Source organism: Scomber japonicus, chromosome 6, assembly GCF_027409825.1.
Source record: "Scomber japonicus isolate fScoJap1 chromosome 6, fScoJap1.pri, whole genome shotgun sequence".
Classification (NCBI taxonomy): Eukaryota; Metazoa; Chordata; class Actinopteri; order Scombriformes; family Scombridae; genus Scomber; species Scomber japonicus.
Genome location: NC_070583.1, coordinates 20969422 through 20988290, shown reverse-complemented (window position 1 = coordinate 20988290; position 18869 = coordinate 20969422). Strand labels below are relative to the sequence as shown.

The window sequence follows — 18869 nt, the reverse complement described above, 5'->3', positions numbered from 1 at the left end:
ATGAGGTATTTGTGTGTGAGCCTAATTTGACATCACACAGCCTGTTTTATAAATATGCCAGATTTTCTGAGCTTTGAGTGAAATCACCAGATGAGCTGCTTGAGGAAAAACTCTCTACAAGATAAGCTGATAAATAATCACTAGACTGCTGAAAACAGCCTGCAACAATATGATATCAGCATCGCTCTGACCTAACAGAAATATATTTTTATATTTCAAAAATGCTTTACTGAACACCACTAGGCAGGGCCCACAACTCTTTGTTGAAAGAATAACTGAGAAACTGCTGCACTTTGGTTGTAAACCACATACTCTTCAAATAGGCTACGAAGCTAAACCACAAGTATGTCTACATGGTGTTAGCAGAATGTGTGCTCTCCCAAAATGGTTATACTGTATTCTGTGAAACTAAAACAAGGCATGTTAAACATGGAAATGTAAGAGAAAACTAAAAGTACTCTGAAACTAGAAGCTCTTTCTTATTTTTTTATTATAAAAAAAACAAAAAAAACATCTGGATTCAGTGTCTCTGATATAACTTAACTTGAAGTCAGTGTGTGTGGAAACTCTACCTTATTTAAACACAGGTACATGTTTATGTTAAGCACCTGAAATTGAGTATTTACACTTCACTATGTGAGTCCTCTGAAACAATAACAGCAACTGAACACAATACTGTTTCTTGTTATTTATTATTAGTGTCATATCCCATGTGCTTTATTTATCATTCCATTTCTTTATGCCTTTGTCAATTGATTTGTTCCTAATAAATTCATATTGTTGTTTTCTTTCTCTGTTTTACTTAGTGCTTCTTAAAAATGCGAACATATAAGGGTCCTAGGGGACCCTAGTCCAAAGCACGCAATTCTGCCTACGCAACTTCAATAGAAAGAACAATTTATTCTAACTATTTATAGAGCTCATGTTTGCCATGGGTCCTAATTTAAAGTGTCACACATCATCAGGTGGGGTAGGGGCACTCAGTCAGTCATTTTGAAGGGGACAGACACAGATGCAGCAGATTTCCTCATGAGCTCTTTCAACAACTCTAAATTTTAGTTTTACACATTATAGAAATATAACTCTGATATTCTGAGAAAAAAAAAATACATTTTGAAATAAATTTGCTATGTCAATGGTTTCTGACAGTAGTTTATTCTTTGGGTTCCCAGAGAGCTTATTTTGTAGTTCATGTGCGTAGTATGAGGGTTAAAATTGGTCATAATGCGCATATTGCTCATCCTCTTTCATCCTGTAAATATTCATATCTATCCTGGTATTTCATGAGCAGCTGAGATTGAAATATAGTTGTGGGTGGAGAGATTCATAAAGCATGGTGTTTTTCTTAGCACCCTTCAACAACAGTGCTTTCAAATGCACTATTTTATTGTATAACTTGTGAAAGGTGAAACAAGTAGGTTTACTGTAAATAATAAATTAAATAAAAGGTAAATTATTTGTGATAGAATACATTTTCCATTTACGAGTAATAAGATTAAAGAAACACGTTTTAAATTTATTCACAAACTCTACCTTACTCCAATAAAAATGAATAAATAAAATCCAAAAATAACTCACCACTCTGCCCTAGATGTAAAACAGAACACTGAACATTAATGCACTTACTTTGGTACTGTGAATAATTAAAAAAATTCTGGATTTCAGTTAATCTTTTTACCAAATAAGTACTAGAATTAGAGGTTGATTTTAATCCATGTTTTTATTTACTCAACGACATGCCTGGTTTTCACATAGATAATACAAAATGCAGACTTTTAATAATTCTATCATATTTTGCAAAAAAAAAGTATACTTACCCAGTGGAAATGAATCATCTCCTACCTTTAAAATGTTTGTAGACCACCTTACAAAATGTTTTCCCTCAGAGAGGCTGACATGAAATATGGCCATGAAGAGTCATGATGTGTATATGTGTATATACATGAAACAAAAAAGAAGAGTAAAAAAAAAGTTAATTAGGCCTAAATAGAAATTGAAATCACCCACTAACTGTTAATTATTTACCATATTCATGATGATGTGGTCTGAGTATGTAGGCCTGTCACCTTTCTCTTATTTCTCAGGAGAATGGTTTGATCTTTGAGCCCAGATATGCATTATAAAACAATGCAGGTCTATATGTAAGAGATATTACTCCTCTGATCACTTATGTAGTAATGGTGCACCTTCAGTAAGTGAGGATGGACAAAAAAGTTGCAGCATGAACATGAAGTGAGTGAGTCACCAGAAGACGCGGAACAAAAAGACAGCAGTCGACATTTCCAGCCGGATGCCGAATTTTGTTGCACAGCTTTCTGTTTACGCCTTTACGCTACAACGTGGGTAACCTCATTTCATGGCAGGGGACTCAAAACATAAATTAATAAGTTAGTCACTTCTATCTGTTGTTCATTCAGATAAATAATGGCTAAAAAGCGGCACAATGGAGACTCTGCAGAGTCAAACACGCCGGTTAAAAAAGAGACCGCTTCCTCTGAGTTCAATGGGACTATGTTTAAAGCCATGCTGAAGGATCCCACTACAGCCATGAAGGGTGAGTGTATACTACAGTCTATGGTGTATACATATAAATTAATGTCATACCATTTAACACAAGTGAGACAAGTGTCATTATTCATTTATAAATTCTTCTATCTCCATCCATACGGTCTTGGTTCATTTTGACGTGTTGTCACCTGCAGGATTGCAAACATTCATATCACACGCCAAGAAGCTGCCATCCTCTGACCTTTATGATGTGGTTGAAGGCTATATTAAAATCTCTATGGAGTGTGCAGAAATCTTCAATTTGCTGGAAGGCAAGCAAATGGAGAGTGAAGTAAGTTGAGAATGTAATGTCTTCTCTTCCTCTGATTGTGATGTTGTAGATATAATGACTGAGTCTGATCACACCCCTCCACCCTTTATCTAATCTTCCTTTTGTTTAGTTGATGCTGATCTTTGAGAGTTTGGAGATGATCCTTCTAAGGACAGCCAGTGACCTGTCCCACTTCAACATGGTGGGCAACGCCATTGTGAAAAAGACTGTTAGTAGCTACATGAAACTTCTCCAGGATTCTTTCCATTCAGAAAATCACAGGTTGGTGTCATTTGAGCTCAGCACAATGTTTATTCATTAGCACAATTTGAAGCGTTTCCTGATGTCTGACTCTATTTTCTTCTCACTCGTGCACAGGTTTGTCCGCCAGTCCCTCAGTCTTTTGTCCGCCTTAGTGTCTCAGGGTGCGGAGGCTGCCAGAGAGGTCTTCAGTCACATCCACATTAATAAAGCTCTGACTGGACTCGCTAAAAGAAAGGATAAGAAGGTGAGCTGTAGTGGAGTTTTTGAAGTACGGACATTATGACATTTGCATATATACTATTAAAAACATCTTTTCCAGGGAAGACCTGATGTCCGCATGGCTTTCATCCAGTTTGTGCTGTCCTTTCTGGTGTCTGGAGACAATGCAACAGTTGGACAGATATTAGAAAGCAAAGGTAATGACTAGATATGGATTTACAACATTTACAGTACTTTGGATGTGTTGATAACTTACATTTTTTGTGATAGAGCTTCTGCAGGAGATCCTGAATACGGGGCTGAAGGAGGACAGGATGTCTATCGTTAATCTGATTTTGTCCACACTGAAGACCAGAGTAAGTGTGTATTGCTCATCTGTTCACACTTTCCATGTTATTTATGATTTGTTTTTTTGATTTGATTATATTTATTGATTTTTGTCTTGCTGCAGGTTGTGTTACACAAAGCTATTAGTAAAACACAGAAGGTGCGTTTTTTCACACCTGCTGTGTTAGCCAACATAGCATCTTTATACAAATGGAACGGGATTGTGGATGCAACCACCAATGATGACACAGTAAGTTTATAATAATAATATTAAAAATAATAATGCATTTTATTTATACTCAAGGACACCTCACTAAACACACATAAAACAACAACAGTACATCACACATAATAAAATCAGCAAACACTGAAGTGGATTGTCTGTTGAAACAAAAGCTCTGTCACCCATCTTTGCTCTTGTGCTATTTGGTCTAAATTATATTTATTTTTGTAAGATGGCGGAGGACTCGGAGCATGCTGGGATACCAGTTGTACGGGAGCTTGTCCACAGCTTCCTTCTTGACCTGTGTTGCTCTCGTAAACATGGAATCAGCTTTCATGATGTCAGCTTGGGCACAGCCAGCAGGTAAGTCATCTATATAACATCAAGTTGCACTGCTCTGGAAACTCCTCAAACTGATCGTAGGATATTACCTTTTTTTTCGACAGAGCTGGCAACATCGTCTTGCTTCAGTTCGTCGTGGGGCTGAAACAAGCAACAGAGGATGAACTGGTGTCGGAGCTGGTGGTGAACGTGCTGAAAGCTAGTCCTGACATCCTGTCCCGATACTTCAAGGAGACTCAGTATTCATACACCCCCCGCCCCAAAAGTGCTTGGCAGGACAATGTCAAGTTGCTTAAAAAGGTGATGATTGCTGGTGTATTTGTTTATCATTGTTAGCTACAATTTCTTTGTCTGTTTTTTGAAAGAAACTAATAGTCGTCATTTTTAAATCAGATCTATGAGGCCCAGCCAGAGATCTCCACAGTGTTTCAAACAAGTGAGGTCATCCCTCTCCCTCGCCTGCTCTCTATGATTATGGTGATATCACTTCCTCCGGTCTGTAACAAGGCTTTCTTCACACAAGGCCTCAGTGTAAGTGACTGAACCTCATAAAAACATATATGTGTGGCTGCTGCAGTACCACTAAACACTGAGCATGTACAGTATCTAGTCATATATTTTCTAAATGTCTTCTCTTGTGTCTGACAGCTTGCCAACACAGCAGTGCAGCTCACAACACTGTCCATGATCAATTTCGTCCTGAAAAAGGCCAATAAGAATAAAGAGTATCTTTTGGATGAGTCTGAGTGGCACAGCTCAGATGTGTACACCGTTGACATGAGGGAGGACTTGGTGCAGCAGTACAGAGAGACACTAAGCAAGGTAAATTATGCTGTCTATATACCCACAAATTCAATTTTCACTTTGGATTTCCACAACTCAGATCTGTTCTTTTTGTGCTCCGTATCAGATTTTGCCTGATATGACAAGCATCGTTGCAAAGTGGCAATCACTGTCCAAGAAGGAAAAGACGGAGGGTGAAGGAAAAACCAAAAATGAAGGGAGTGCTGAACAGACAGACACTAAAAATGAAGCCCCTGGTAATAATGGTTACTGTACATGTATATTAATCTATTCTTATCAGTCCTGTAAGACAAAGGAGATGACCAGTAAATATTAATTGACTGACTCTTGTATTTTTTGTTGAGCAGTAGCTGAGACAACCGAGGTCATCCTGCTGAAGGCCCTGATTCTCCAGGTCATATGTCTTTACCAGAAAGTTGTGCCACATCTGGTTAGCCAGTGCAAATTTGACTTCAGCAAGCTATTAAAAGGTAATGTTCTGTTTAATAACTGATCACTGTTTGTGTACATTTTGAGTTTGGTGCTTCAAAGTTCATTTTCTTTACCTCTCAAGGGATTGTGTCAGAGAAAGGAATGAGGGAAGAAGTTCCCCCAGTTCTGCAGTACCAGATTCTACAGTTGGCCTTAGATCTCCCTGCAAGCAAGTTCTCCTGGTTCCGCTTACAGGTGAAGATTTCCGTTTTAACTCTTATTTTCAGCAGTTCATGCTTTGAGGGTCTTTTGTTGTTCTTAGTATTGTTTTCATAGTTGTATATTGTTGTGCTTTTGTTTCTCAGGATGTTGCTGATACTGAATCATCATCAGGAGAGAAGTCAGTGCTTTACTTGCTTCTCAAGATGTTTGTCAGCAGCAGCAGCATCCACCTGAAAACCTCCACACGGATGCTCGTTCTAAAAGTAACCAACATTTCCTTTTCTTTTGCTCTCTCTCTGTGTGCATTTCTTCTCAGCCTGCAGTGTAAGTGTCAATAACCCATTCCTAGAGGATTTGTTACTGTAGCAGTACTTCAATTACATCAGGAGGCAGTTAATTTGCTGCATTTAAGAAGCATAATGACACTGCAGTAACATTATTATTCATGATTTAATGTAGAAAAACAGCATAGACAAAGAGTTGTTTTGTTTTTTTTCACATGAATATATAATTGTTTCCCAAATTAATGTGAGGATGCTTGAAAAAGATTACCAACTGCCTTGTGTTTTCTTCAGGTGCTTAAAGACAGTGGAGTGTTTGAGTACACCTGGTCTGAACTTGAGCTCTGGCTTGACCAGCTGGCCCGAGTAGATCCAAGCCAACAAGAGACTGTCATCCAGTTCTTGGAGAGGGTGAGCCCAACTATTTAGCAATGAAATTAGACATTTTGATACATGCCCTAGTACTTATAATTGATGACAAAGTCTGTGGTCTCTCATTCCAGGTTTTGGTGAAATTGGTGTGCAATTCCCACACATACACAGATAAGGTTGCCAGCCTGGTTCAGGAGGCAGCTTATCTGCAAGCTAACCTGAGTAGCCAGGAGGGAGATGCTGCCAGTATTCCTGTCTCACACATAGATGGTGAGCATCTAAAGATTGAATCAAAGTAGATTTCTTACAGACTGTGTGGTAAACTTCTTTTCTAATGTCTTCTAGATGTCTTGGACATGCTGGATGTCATTATGGAAGGTAATGAAGGTGACATGGAGGAGTTCGGGCCATCTTTAAATGAAGACCTCATCATTCAGACTTTCCCCTTCAGCGCGGTGGTACCTGCTGCTCTGGAGGTCCGAAACAAACTTCCAGCAGATAAGGGTAAAGCACATCTACTTAACATGTGGATACAGTATAGCACATTAAAATGCAGAGAGTAGAATCACTTGTAATGGGAAGAGAATTCACATTTCTTTAAATAAAGCCTGCTTGTGCTTAAAATGTGGTTTCTTTTTCCTGATCGTGCTTATTTCAGCAGTTTTACTCCCTAGTAACTGTTGCTGTCGTCCATCCACAGATCATCTATAAAAAGATATATCAGAACTGATTGTGTGGTATGTTTTAATGTTGATCTGTGTTTCTGCCCTCAGGGGTTGTGTATGAGTACTTGTCTGCGGTGCTCTCAGATGTGCTGCACTGTCAGAGAGAGCCTCTCCCCCTCTGTCTGACTCTGCTGCAGTATGATAAAGAGCTTCTGTCATCTGAACCGTCTGCTTCTCCTCACCCCTCCATCATACGCCTTCATCACTATTACTCCAGATGGGTCCCACAGCAGGCCCGAGAGGAACTGGTCAGTTTTCAGTGGTACTATGACACGATATAACCAAATTAGTGATACACACTTGTTTATTCCAACTAAAATAACATCTCTTTTTTTAACAGTTCAAGTCGTTTGAATGCCAGTCAACGGGATTGCTTGCCTCTACTTCATTTACTGCACTGATGACATCTGCATATTGTGAAGGGCTGAGCAGTTTGCTTGACGATACCTTCAGGAAGAATATGGAGGAAACTCTTGCTTCCACGTCGATTGCAGAATTTCCTCTAGCAGTCAGACAGATATTACTCTACATCAAATCAACGCTGGAGAACTTTGGCACAGTAAGAGCACAAAACAAGCTCCAAGCTCACTTCAAAGTCACTAAGTCAAGCATATCCACAACATCATAATTCTTTTTCTACACAGTTCTCCAAAGACACAGGAGCTGACCTTTTGAAGACCTTAATGGGAATACTGAAAGATTTGGTAACCAAGCTTCTAGACTTCCAGTTGACCACAAACCCAGAGCCGGCAGCAGAGAACTTCCAAGAAGGATCAGACCTCTTCCTGGAAGTCAACCAGTCATCCACAGTAGAGGCCAGCAAAGAGCAGGTTAAAAAAAAAATCAGCTTTTACAATTAATTTTATTTCATGGAGGGTTTTTGTTGAAACTATTACATACGATATCAAATTTGATGCTAATATATGACACCCTCTCTCCGTTTAGATCCTTATCTCTGCACTTGGCTCCATCTTCAAGCATCAGTGTTTGGAACAGTGGTATCTGGCTCTTGAGCTGGCTGCTTTGCCTCCTCACACACTGAACCCTGTCAAACTAAAGCATCTTTGTGCTCAGCTGAGTGATGATATTCTGGCCCTGCTGAAGATCAGTGCCCCCACCCTCAGTCATCTGGGTCACCTAGACCTTGTCTCTACATACATGGGAGCAGTTGAAAAAGCTGTCCTTAAAGAATTGATGGAGAAGAGCTCCCAGGCTGCAAAGAAACAGTCCAGACCTTTCCAGGCTCTCCTGTCTCTGCACAGCTACATGGAGTCCTCCAATTTGCGAGAGGTGGTGTCCAAGTTGCTACTCCTCCCCCATGAGAGCCTCATTTCTCCTGGCAGAGAGGGCACACAGGCTGAGCTTAGTGTGTATGGTCACGCAGCACTGCAGATTCTCACAGAGTCTAAAGACGACTCATCCCAGGACCATGGCATCTTTCTGTCACAGGCACATCTCCATGGCCTGGGCACCCTGCTGCTGTCCTGCTCCAGCCCTGTGCTGGATGCCTTCCTGCTCCAGACTCTGTCCAGTGAGCCAGGCAGTGCCAAGCTCATTCACACTGATGTGCTGCTGCATTGTCTCCAGCGGCCTCTCCCAGATACTCAGGCCATTAGCTCTCTGCTGCTGCAGAACTCTTCTACACACCGGCTCTGCTTTGAGCTGTGGTGTCTAGAACCAGCAAACATGGAGAAGCTCTCAGACCAGACAAAAAGCTTTCTTCCACTGATCAACACGTACCTACATCTGGCAAGTAGAGAGGATCCTGCCAGGCCCAAAGATGGTTTGTACTAAAACAAATTCTCTATTGTCCATAAGCATGTGACAGCAGTGGCATAAATTCTGTTGTTCTGTTTTCTCTCATTGTCACTTGCATATTAAATATGTTACATTTTGTGTTTTTGTAGTGCAAAAAGAGGTTTTAAAGGCCTTGAACCAAGGACTGCTGGCCAAATTGATCCAGATTGTTCATGGAAACCTGGCAGAAGACTCTGGAGCTCAGTCTGTTGAAATTCTAGCCAGTCTGATCAAACTCTCTGCAAATATCAAGGACATCAGGGACTTAATCAGTAACCTTCCTGAGGCTCTTCAAAAAGTGGACAGTTTTGAAAGGTCATCTTTTACTCAAATACTAAAAGTAAATGATCTGTGTCAGAATTGATTGACTAAATACATCGCTTTCTCTTCCAGATGGCAACTTGTAGATGTCTTCACTGAGAAACTGGCTGATTGCCCAGAAGAGCAAGAAACCTGGATGAGATCTGTCACCACTGCTGCCTTCAAGTGTCTTATTGCTTCTTACAGTCAAACCAAAGATCAGAATACTTGCCCATCAGCACAAGAGCAGAGCATCTTGGACAGACTGCAGAAACTCCTGGTACGTCCAATTTCCTCACACATACATCACATTTTTGATTTTACTTTACGTTCATAATGTATCCTTATTACACAGACATCCTTTGATGACATCACTGCATCTGAATGGAACAGCTTTGTGAAGAATGGACTGAAGTAAGATATTTGTTCTTTGTGGGAAATGTTTGATAAAGAGTGTCATATCAGATTCCTTTTAAATAAGTGACCTTAAATGCTAATGTTGTACTGTAGATATAGATACAGAGATCACCACTTCTTGAACACCTTGGCTAACCTGTTGGAAGTGATGCATGGTGACAGCGAAGCCAAGAAGGATCTGATACCTTTATCCACCCTTCATATGATGGCAAGCAGCCATTCACTGTTCCTGCCCACCATGTTGGACTCTGATGAAGAGCCAAGCAAGTGTAAAGCTAAAGGTTTGTATGCAGTCAAATGGAAATGATGAAAATAATAAAATTCCTCAATTGTTTATATTAATATTGAACACAAACACTTATTTTGTTGTAATTTCAGAGGCATTAGTGTCCCTCCTTCTCTGCCTGGTGAAGAAATGCCCAACAGTCTGCAATATCAATCACTTTGTAGTACTTTTGGGAGCATATGGAGCTACACTGAGTACTACAGGTAATACAGGAAATCAAAGTATTTTTATGCTTTTTTGTGTGTTTGTTGTCCTTTTTGTCTTTTACATCTTATTTTATTTTACAGATCAGAAACTATTGCTGCTTCTTCAGGAATATGAAAAAAACAATGTCAGTCTTCTGAAATTTCAGTAAGTTATCTTCATTTTGTATGTTCTACATCCAACAAATACATTTATTAGTTGCAAATACTACAGTGTGGGCTTTCAACTGCAGATCCATCTTGTGGGGTCCAGCAGCTGTGGAACATCACAAGACCAGGAAAAGCCTTGGAGCTTCTCTGTGGAAGCAGGCGAGCTCAGATGATCTGCTGGCCCTGCTCAATACTGACAGGATGCTTCAAACCATTGCACACTTTCCCCAACAGCGCAGAATCATCCCACAGGTTGGCATTTTAATATATGTTTACTTTCAGAAATGTTTTATTATATTTGGTCCTAAAGGTACAGTTCATCAATACAGTCCGACTTTTTTTTGGCCAGGCAGTGTATAATACATACAAACATATATGATACCTCTAGTGCTTTCAAGCCATGCAGATGATTCCAGTTTTAAGCTTAGAGTTTGAAATGTCTAGTGTTTTAATTATTTGTATTTAAATGTGATTCTTTCATAGGATGGGAAGGAGCTGCTATATAATAAAAATGAAGTGAAGGACCATGGGAATTTGTATGATCCCTGTTTCCTTTTACCTCTGTTCAGCACCATCCTGGGACCAGGTGAGTATTTCATTGCTGTCGTCATTCCTCTAAATCTGTTTTGGTCATCAGCACTCATGTGGGGTTTTTTTTGTCCTCTCTGTGGCAGAGTGTGTGATTGACTGCCTCAAGTTTGTATCCGTTCATGCCTTTGGAGTGACTGTAATGGCCTTAAGTAGCTACGACCCCAAGGTGAGAGCGGGAGCATACCATGTGCTGAGCTGCTTCTACCAACACCTGGAGGGCGCTCGATTCAGAGAGAAGAAACAGGTAAAGTGTCTAGGAGGTGGTCTACCTGTGTGTACATCCCCTCCAAAAACAACACTGAGCTTGTTTGATGTGCTTTTCTTTTTTTCTTCTTTTACAAACAGCTGCTGTACTTGATGGACACTATGAAGAATGGAGTTCGCCAGCAGAATCAAAGACTTCCATTTGTCCTGACCACATATATCACCAAAGTGGCTCAGCAGATGCTCAAACCTGGTGTGTAACCCTAAAAACCTACCTGAAGTTAGTCCCTGACCTTTGGAATTTGGCAAGTGGTGTTTGCATAAGGATATTTGTTTAAAGGGTTAGTTTGGATTCTTTTTAAGTGGGGTCGTGTGAGGTACTTATCGATTGTCAGTGTGTTACCTGCAACAGATTTGGGAGAAGTAGACAAGGAGTACTGACACAGAAGCTAAGTAATGAAGTAATGTACTGCTGTGAATGGGGCCAGCAGCAAAACATATTATCACTTTAAGGCTCGTTTAAACATTTTTAAACTAGTTGGGATCTAAAATGTTGACATTTTAATCTTTTTGTATGTGTTATTTGTTGCATTTCTATACACAGTATATTCTGCTCTTGACAGCTGCAGTAGTCAACTCTCTCTTCTGAATCATTGGCCTTTTTTTCTTGTTTTTCTTTGTATCCCAGAGGACCACATGTATGTGGTGTTGAACAGGTTTCTGCTGTCCCATCAGAGTTTGGACTTCAGAAGAGTTCCTGAGTTCTTCAAGCTCTTCTATGGCTTTGACTTGGAGGTAAATGCTCAAGGAAACTGCTAAAACCTGTTTTTGTTTTTCCTGTTCTGCCAGTTATCATGGTTGTGGACATTTACTCAGGCTAAATAAACGACTGCACAAACAGACCCTGCTTGTGTCAATAAGATTCAACCTTCATCTGTGTGTGATGCTCAGCTCAATGTTTTTAAGACTGATGTTATCTGTTTCCACGGTGGGGGTCAGTCAGGGGAGGGTTACTGACTGTCTGTTTGTTCTGCAGCACAAGGTGGAACGAGAGTGGATCCTAAGTGTGCTGGAGGAAGGGCTAAGCGATGGACACTGCTATGAATTATGCGACCAACAAGGCATCTTTCAGAGCCTATTAGGCTTCAGCAGCAGCCCTCTGTGTGATGAACACTCCCAGGTACACATTGTGGGAATCGTAGTGATGCAACACATTAGCAATAAAGGCATGAAAGATGAGAGACTGTCAAGAAAAGGAATTCACCAAACAAAATAAAGTCTAATGTACATCTATTTCAAACGCATTTCCACTAGGCACAGATCATCAGGGTGTTGTGCCATGCTGCCCATGTGAACAAAGCAGCATACAACCTCACCAAAAACTGTGGGCTTCTAACCTGGATTATACAGGTGGTTGAAAAAAGGTGAGCATGAGAGTGAGGTCCATTTTTAATTTTAGCTCTTCATTTTGTTATTTTTGTTCATATTACTACAGAAGTGTGTTCAGTCATATTTACTACAAGACTGTACTTAATGTCCTCCTCAGGAATCTGGACCAGCATATGCTAAGTGCCATCGTGGACCTGCTCCATAAGCTGTGGTTTACTAACCTTGGGCAGAAGGAGAAGCAAGCAGATGGAAGCAAAACCTCTACAGAGGAGAAGTCTCAGACCTCAGTGAAGTGTCTTCCACTCCCACTCATCTGTGAATTTTTGTGTGTGGCATCAACTATCAGTAGACACCTCAGGTAAGGAGTTATAAACATTAAACACATTCAACACAGTGAAATTGTAAATGTTATGTAAAGAGGGAACTTCTCCATTTTTTTTAACATTAAAGTCTTTACAGATATTGGGGGGTTCTACTGCTTATATGAAAAAGTTCTATAAAGCCTTTTGTGGCTTCAGAGAGAGTTGCACAAAATCTGATGTAATTTTAGACCATGTTAGTTTAGGCTGAAGTCAGTAAGTTTAAAAATGAAAAGAAACATCTGTGGTTGCATAGTTACAAAGAAGTGAGGCCAGACCTCAGTAGCCCACTCCTCATCTCTGCTTAAGGCTACATTAGCTGAATGTCTGAGTACTCCCAGTAGCTAGTAATGTAGGCACTCTGCTTCTGCTGCATCCATTGTGGTCATACGTCAATGTCATGGGAGTGCAATCCTAAATTGGTGGAGTACTCTTTTAACTTTTGTGTCAGGTTAGTGTTCAGGCACTTGACCCAGAACTTATAATCAAAAGGGTAATTGCTGACCTATAAAAAAGAACTGTCCTTTGGTCAAGGATGTCAATGTTTGTTTGATCTGCTCCTGTCAGGTTGGGTGTGAAGGCTGCTCAGCTCAATCAGTTCCTGCAAACTCTTTGCTCTGTGCTGAAGCATCGTGGGACAGCTCTCAGTGTAAACAAACAGGCTGACTGGCTCACACTCCACCCCCAGCCTCTCTCTGGTACTGAGGCCCTCACTCTGCTCCACTGCTGGGCGTCCCTCTCCCATAACAAAGCTGTCCTTACCCAGATACAAGCCATATCTGAAAAACACAAAGTGAAGGAATTGCTGGGTAAGTGCAGATAAATGTACATTTAACAAATACAAAATAATGAAACACCTCATGGAAAAGGAGTTAATGACTATTTTTAACACTGCTGCAGTTGTGGGTCATAAAAGGTTAAATACAGCCTTCTGATATGCAAGATTTACACAGCTAATGAAACCAAAAAGGCCAGATTGATCTGCGCTCAAACTGCAGATGTAGCAGTCACAAAAATTCCAAACTTCAACAAAGGGCATCATCAAAAATGTATATGGCTATCACAAGTTGAAATTGACTAAATGATCATATTTTATTTATTTATATTTCTGACACTTGCTCCAACAGATTTTGCATGGCTTTGATAATAATATAACAGCTTACAAAAGTCTGTAGATACCAGAGAAGGGAAATGTGACTGCTTTGTGGCCAAACAGCAAGCCTCGCAATAAATTCCACTAACTCTGTTCTGTTGATGCTATAAGGCATCTCAGCATTTGAATATAAAAAAAACCCAATAAAAAACATAACTTCTGATAAATATTCAGTATCAGTGTTTCATAACCTAAAGTCAAATACCACATCAACTGTACCAGCTCCAGTCAATAAGCGCTCTGGGATTGCTGATCTTGCTGACCCCATCCTCTCTGTAGGGAAATGAATATACAACTCTTCACATGGCTTATAAAGTATCACAATGTTCCCTGTAATCACATTACATGCTGGACTCTGTCTTTGTTTTTCCTTTAAAAACATTGGAGAATTTAGAGCTTTGTTCTTCTTCACAGAATCTAAATCATGCCTTTTATTTTTAATGGGATAAATAGCTTTGTTCAATTTCCTCCTCAGGGACCAGGAAGGATAAGGCCCGGGGTAAAGGTTCCTTTTCCCAGGCCCGCACAAGAAAGGAGAACCTGGCAGAGGACACTGAAACGGAGAAACAAGAAGAGAGTCTCTTGACAGAGTGTAAATTTTACCTCAGCAACATCTTTCTCCACTGGGAGCCTGCGTTTCCTCTCACTGAACCCCAGCCAGATCAGCCAAGAGACAACGTAGATTCCAGTGGGTTGGCTGGTGATACTGCGCACCTGCTCACCAAGTGGTCCCTGAGGTGCTTAGTAGAGGACTCGTACGATGAGGAAAGAACAAAAAACTTCTTGCGCTGGGTCGAAAAGGCTGTGATAAAACACAGAGAAATTGTGAATGCTGTGTTACTCGATCCTGGCCTGAAAGCAGACCTGCTTCGACTCTACCATCAGGCCTTCGAAGCTCAGTGTCATTCCACGATTTCAGCAAGAATAGAAACCTTCCAGCTGTTTACCAGCATTATGAGGCACTTACTCGAGAGCCAAGGGCAACTTCCAGACCTACATCAGACTGTTGTCTCTGCTTGCCTGCCAGAAGTCACCAGTGATCAGTCTAAACATGGTAAGACCCCCTCACCTTATCAACACATTCTGTTGGTGACTCGTAGTTAAATGAAGGCACGTTGCATTCAAATTGTTTCTTCAAGCAAAACTTCCACACATTAGAGTTCTAGGTTCTCAGATGTGAGATTATGCAGCTGCTTTTTCGCTCTTTCATGCTCTAGGATAGTATAATGGACATTTGATGTTTAAATGATAAATCAAGAAAATAATTGGCAGATTAGTCGATAATGAGAACAGTGATTAGATGCAGCCCTGCATTACCAAACATTACCATATGAATACTGTTACACTACCAATACTGTACTGTACTTTAAAACTCACTTTTTGACTCCATATGTCTAAGGCTGAGAGTAAACATTGCATATATGTGTTAAATTAAAAGTTTAACACATATATTAAAAGTTAAAAGCAACAGTCATATGACAAAAAGCAGTTCATACAGACCATTAAATTGTCCTAATGAACATCCAATGTAAGTGATAAGGGGGGGGGGGGGGGCGCATTTCCTAAAAATACTGTTAGTTTAGAAGATTTTCACTGAATTTGTCCGACTCAGACTGCTGACGCTTCATTTTAGCTTGAGGCAAACTTAGGAATGCAATTTTCCAAATGAAGATTTTTCATCTGGTGTTAAAATAACATTAAACATTTACTTTGCTCAGTTCAACAGTCTACTAAGAAAATCAATGAATACATTATTTGGTTTTGCCACATTTATTGTAGTTCACATCAGTGTTACTGAGGCGGTACTCCTGTAAAACAATGCATACAATATTAAGCATTAGTTTAAAAGCCATTCGTAGAACAAATCATTGCCTGCTGTAGATACAGACTTGTGTAAATCTGCCCTCAGGCAAGAAGGAGAAACATGATTTGGACAGACACTTGTGACAGATATAGCTACTTCGTAAGGACATACACAGTGCAATGCATACTAACTAAAACTATGTCAAGAAACACAAAAAAAACATAAGCAAATATATTTTTCTATCATTTGGCAAGCTAAATCAGAGGTTATATCACAGCAAAGACATTGTTTATACCAAATATCAATCCAATACAGGTTCAATCCTTTGTCAGTCAGTATTTTCAATGGGTTAGAAAAATGCACACTTCGCTAAATGACTCATTTGTAATTAGTTGTAAATGTGTGAATAAATTAAGCCTCTCTTTTTCTCCTCTCTAGAAGCTGGGCTGTTCTTGTTGGCGTTGTACATCCATGAGTTGTGGAGTGGAGCCAACTCAACAGAACTGTTCCTGTCTCATGTGAGTTTGGTTACCAGAGCCAAGTGTAAGAGACAGAAAGGGTCCAAATCTTCACTGACTGAAACTGCCGTCAGAGCCATCTGTTACGACATCATCGCCATGAAGAGTTAAATATGACATCTGAACACTGCTGTGTTCTTTTAAATAGACTTAATTACAAGAAAAGTCTGTATTCTTTCATTTTGCTACCATGTTTGTTTCTTGTAAAAATGTTAAAGATATTTTGTAAACATTTGTAAAAGGCTCCATCATAAAACGTTGATTTACAAATCTTTGTGTTGTGTATGTGAATTCCTGTGAGTTTTAGGACACAAAAGATGTCTGAATTCAGGAAATTGGATTAAAAGGTAAAAAAAACCTTTGCCTTATCAATGAAGCTCAAGTGCTCTGTCCTTGTCCCCTTGTACATCGAGGCCAGAGTCCACACTGTTGGTAAACACACAAGATAATAATAAGTCATTTTGCAGATTGTTTCATGGTAAAGGCAGTCTTGCACTTCGTAGATTTTCAGTGAAGTGGTAGTAGAATTATTAATTATTATTTTCCTTGACATCTCCAAAGCTGCATTTTCATCTTTCTAGTTTTTAATGTCAAAAGCAGACCACCACCTCAGTTTTTAACACTTACATGTATATATGTAAAAAGTGCTCATTCAGATTCAGCCTTACAGTAGATCAAGCAATAGATGTGCTGTGTTGTTCTTTGATTTTGGATCTGTGGCTCCTGCAATAATAATAAAAAGGAGAAGTTTAAAGCAATAGCACATTTAGCATATCAATATTTAAATGTATGACTAATAGCTGGAAGGCAAAGAGACTTTTAAAGCTGATGTATCGCATTTACCATGGCAAGTTCCCACTGCGAGACATTAGATTCAGACTGAGAAATAGGAATCCCACAAAAGCAGCCAGAATTATCCAAAATATAATAACAACTGAGTCTGAAAGGGAAGAGGAGATTTGCTGTTATCGTGTAACATAAGAAGAAATATACAAAAATATTATAAAGGATATAAACTCACACTTATTATATTTCAGCTTGCTCTCATCCACGATCACAGGATCAATATAATCGTAATAATACTCCCATTCATAGGAAAGAGCGCTGGTGGAGTTCTCCATTGCAGCCATCAAATTTTGGAAGAGAAGAAATGCTTCCTCATATTAAAAGTTTGTTGGAAAAAAACATAACTGTTTAACCATAATGAAAAACAAAACCGCTTTTGTTGATAATATCAAATTTGGTCATGAATTTCAAAAAGCCTTGAGAAAAAAATTCCTCTGGTCCCTTCAACCCTCATATATTTGTCTGTTCGACTCCAGTTGTTATTCCTGACTGTAGTCCAGCAGATATGCAGTGTCCAGATTTGGCCACAGCAGTGCACGATGGAGCCATTCAACAGGGTACAAGGAAAACATTGAGGGAAGCTGAAATAGAATTAGGTAGGGTAACATTATTAAAGTGACATGACAATGAAAAACACTAACATTGTGTTATTGTGTCTAGTTTGCTACTAATGAGTGTGTCATCAGGATGAGGTGAAACTTATTGTGTGAGATATTAGTATATGTATTCCTTTTTTCCCCTGTAGGAGTTGTGTGATCTTTGGCAACGTTAAAGTCTTAAGTCTACACACTCAACTACCATCAGTGTGGTCAGCACACAGTTAAGCGTTAAGAATCTGGACTTCAGCGTTGTCTGGGCCCACTGAGTGTGTCTATAAATAATGCAATGTGCAAGAAAATAGCATTCACTTATAGTGCATTATTTATAGATATATAGTTTCAAATTGTGTAAGTTACTAGAGAACATTGCTTTCTCATACAAAAACTGATCAAAAACAAAAGTTAGACTTAAAGCTCCACAAATGATAACATGATGATGATAAAAATAACTATTTAAAGACAACATTTTAACCCATGAAAAATACTGATTTGAATAATAACTTGTCTGATATGGTTTAACAATGAATAAGCAAATATACAGCTATACACATTGACTAACCACTGTGCCAGAGATGTTGGCTGTGGGGGTGTAACCGTGTATGAAGTAGCCTACTTAAACTGCAGCTTGTTGGGACTACAAATGACAGAGCTCATGGAATGGCAGACCTTTTATCACATATGGGATTCCAACATGAGTGTAGTATGAACATTACAATCATCAAAGTGCAACATTGCCAGACTGAGCAACCGAATAGAAAATATATTAATATTAGTTGGATTTGAGTATTGCTGTTCAAGGTTGGTGAATGTCTGAGAGGCTCCAGTGCTGCTGGAATTGCAATGTTGAGATTGTCAGGGGCATGGCAGAGATGTACTGTGTGCTTCATAATCCCTGTGGGAGAAAACAAGAATACGTTCCTCCCATAATGGATCAGTCCAGAGCTGCCCCAGACTGTTAATGGAAAACCTCAAAGGGACACAGACAGGCTGATGGCTTTCTTTTCAGCAGTTTATACAGGATAGTGCATGGTTATACCCTCACCCTAATGGGTTAATAGGTAATTCCCATTTTTATGACAACTGCGAACCAGAGACTGTATATAAGAAATGAACCTAATGCTGGCTAATGCTGCGAACCCAGCATGAGCCATTAGTGACATCAGACGTTGACAAGTACGTACCATAGACTGGGAACGTACTCGTACGTATGGCATAGACTGTATACTGCCTGAATTTTTTTCTCAG

The 18869-nt window shown here is 39.6% G+C and overlaps 1 protein-coding gene across 1 annotated transcript; it reads left to right on the top strand.

Moving 5' to 3' along the window:
* The first annotated feature begins 2389 nt into the window (after positions 1-2389).
* urb1 (URB1 ribosome biogenesis homolog) lies at positions 2390-16452 on the top strand. The gene is made up of 39 exons (XM_053320480.1): positions 2390-2554; positions 2703-2839; positions 2949-3100; positions 3197-3326; positions 3402-3498; positions 3572-3657; positions 3753-3878; positions 4084-4214; positions 4298-4493; positions 4587-4724; positions 4842-5015; positions 5104-5233; positions 5345-5467; positions 5551-5663; positions 5774-5893; positions 6206-6322; positions 6415-6553; positions 6629-6787; positions 7057-7256; positions 7349-7567; positions 7653-7838; positions 7954-8791; positions 8916-9120; positions 9199-9385; positions 9461-9519; positions 9616-9803; positions 9901-10011; positions 10096-10159; positions 10245-10413; positions 10645-10747; positions 10836-10996; positions 11098-11209; positions 11645-11751; positions 11993-12136; positions 12271-12380; positions 12503-12703; positions 13272-13513; positions 14333-14911; positions 16100-16452. The coding sequence occupies exons 1-39, from the start codon at positions 2425-2427 to the stop codon at positions 16288-16290; spliced, it is 6774 nt and encodes a 2257-aa protein (XP_053176455.1). The 5' UTR covers positions 2390-2424; the 3' UTR covers positions 16291-16452.
* The last annotated feature ends 2417 nt before the right edge of the window (positions 16453-18869 follow it).

Coding starts and splice junctions, on each gene's coding strand:
- urb1 (XM_053320480.1), top strand. CDS start 2,425: ATGGCTAAAAAGCGGCACAATGGAGACTCTGCAGAGTCAAACACGCCG. Junction 2,840..2,948: donor GCAAGCAAATGGAGAGTGAA/GTAAGTTGAGAA, acceptor CCTTTTGTTTAG/TTGATGCTGATCTTTGAGAG. Junction 12,704..13,271: donor ACTATCAGTAGACACCTCAG/GTAAGGAGTTAT, acceptor TGCTCCTGTCAG/GTTGGGTGTGAAGGCTGCTC.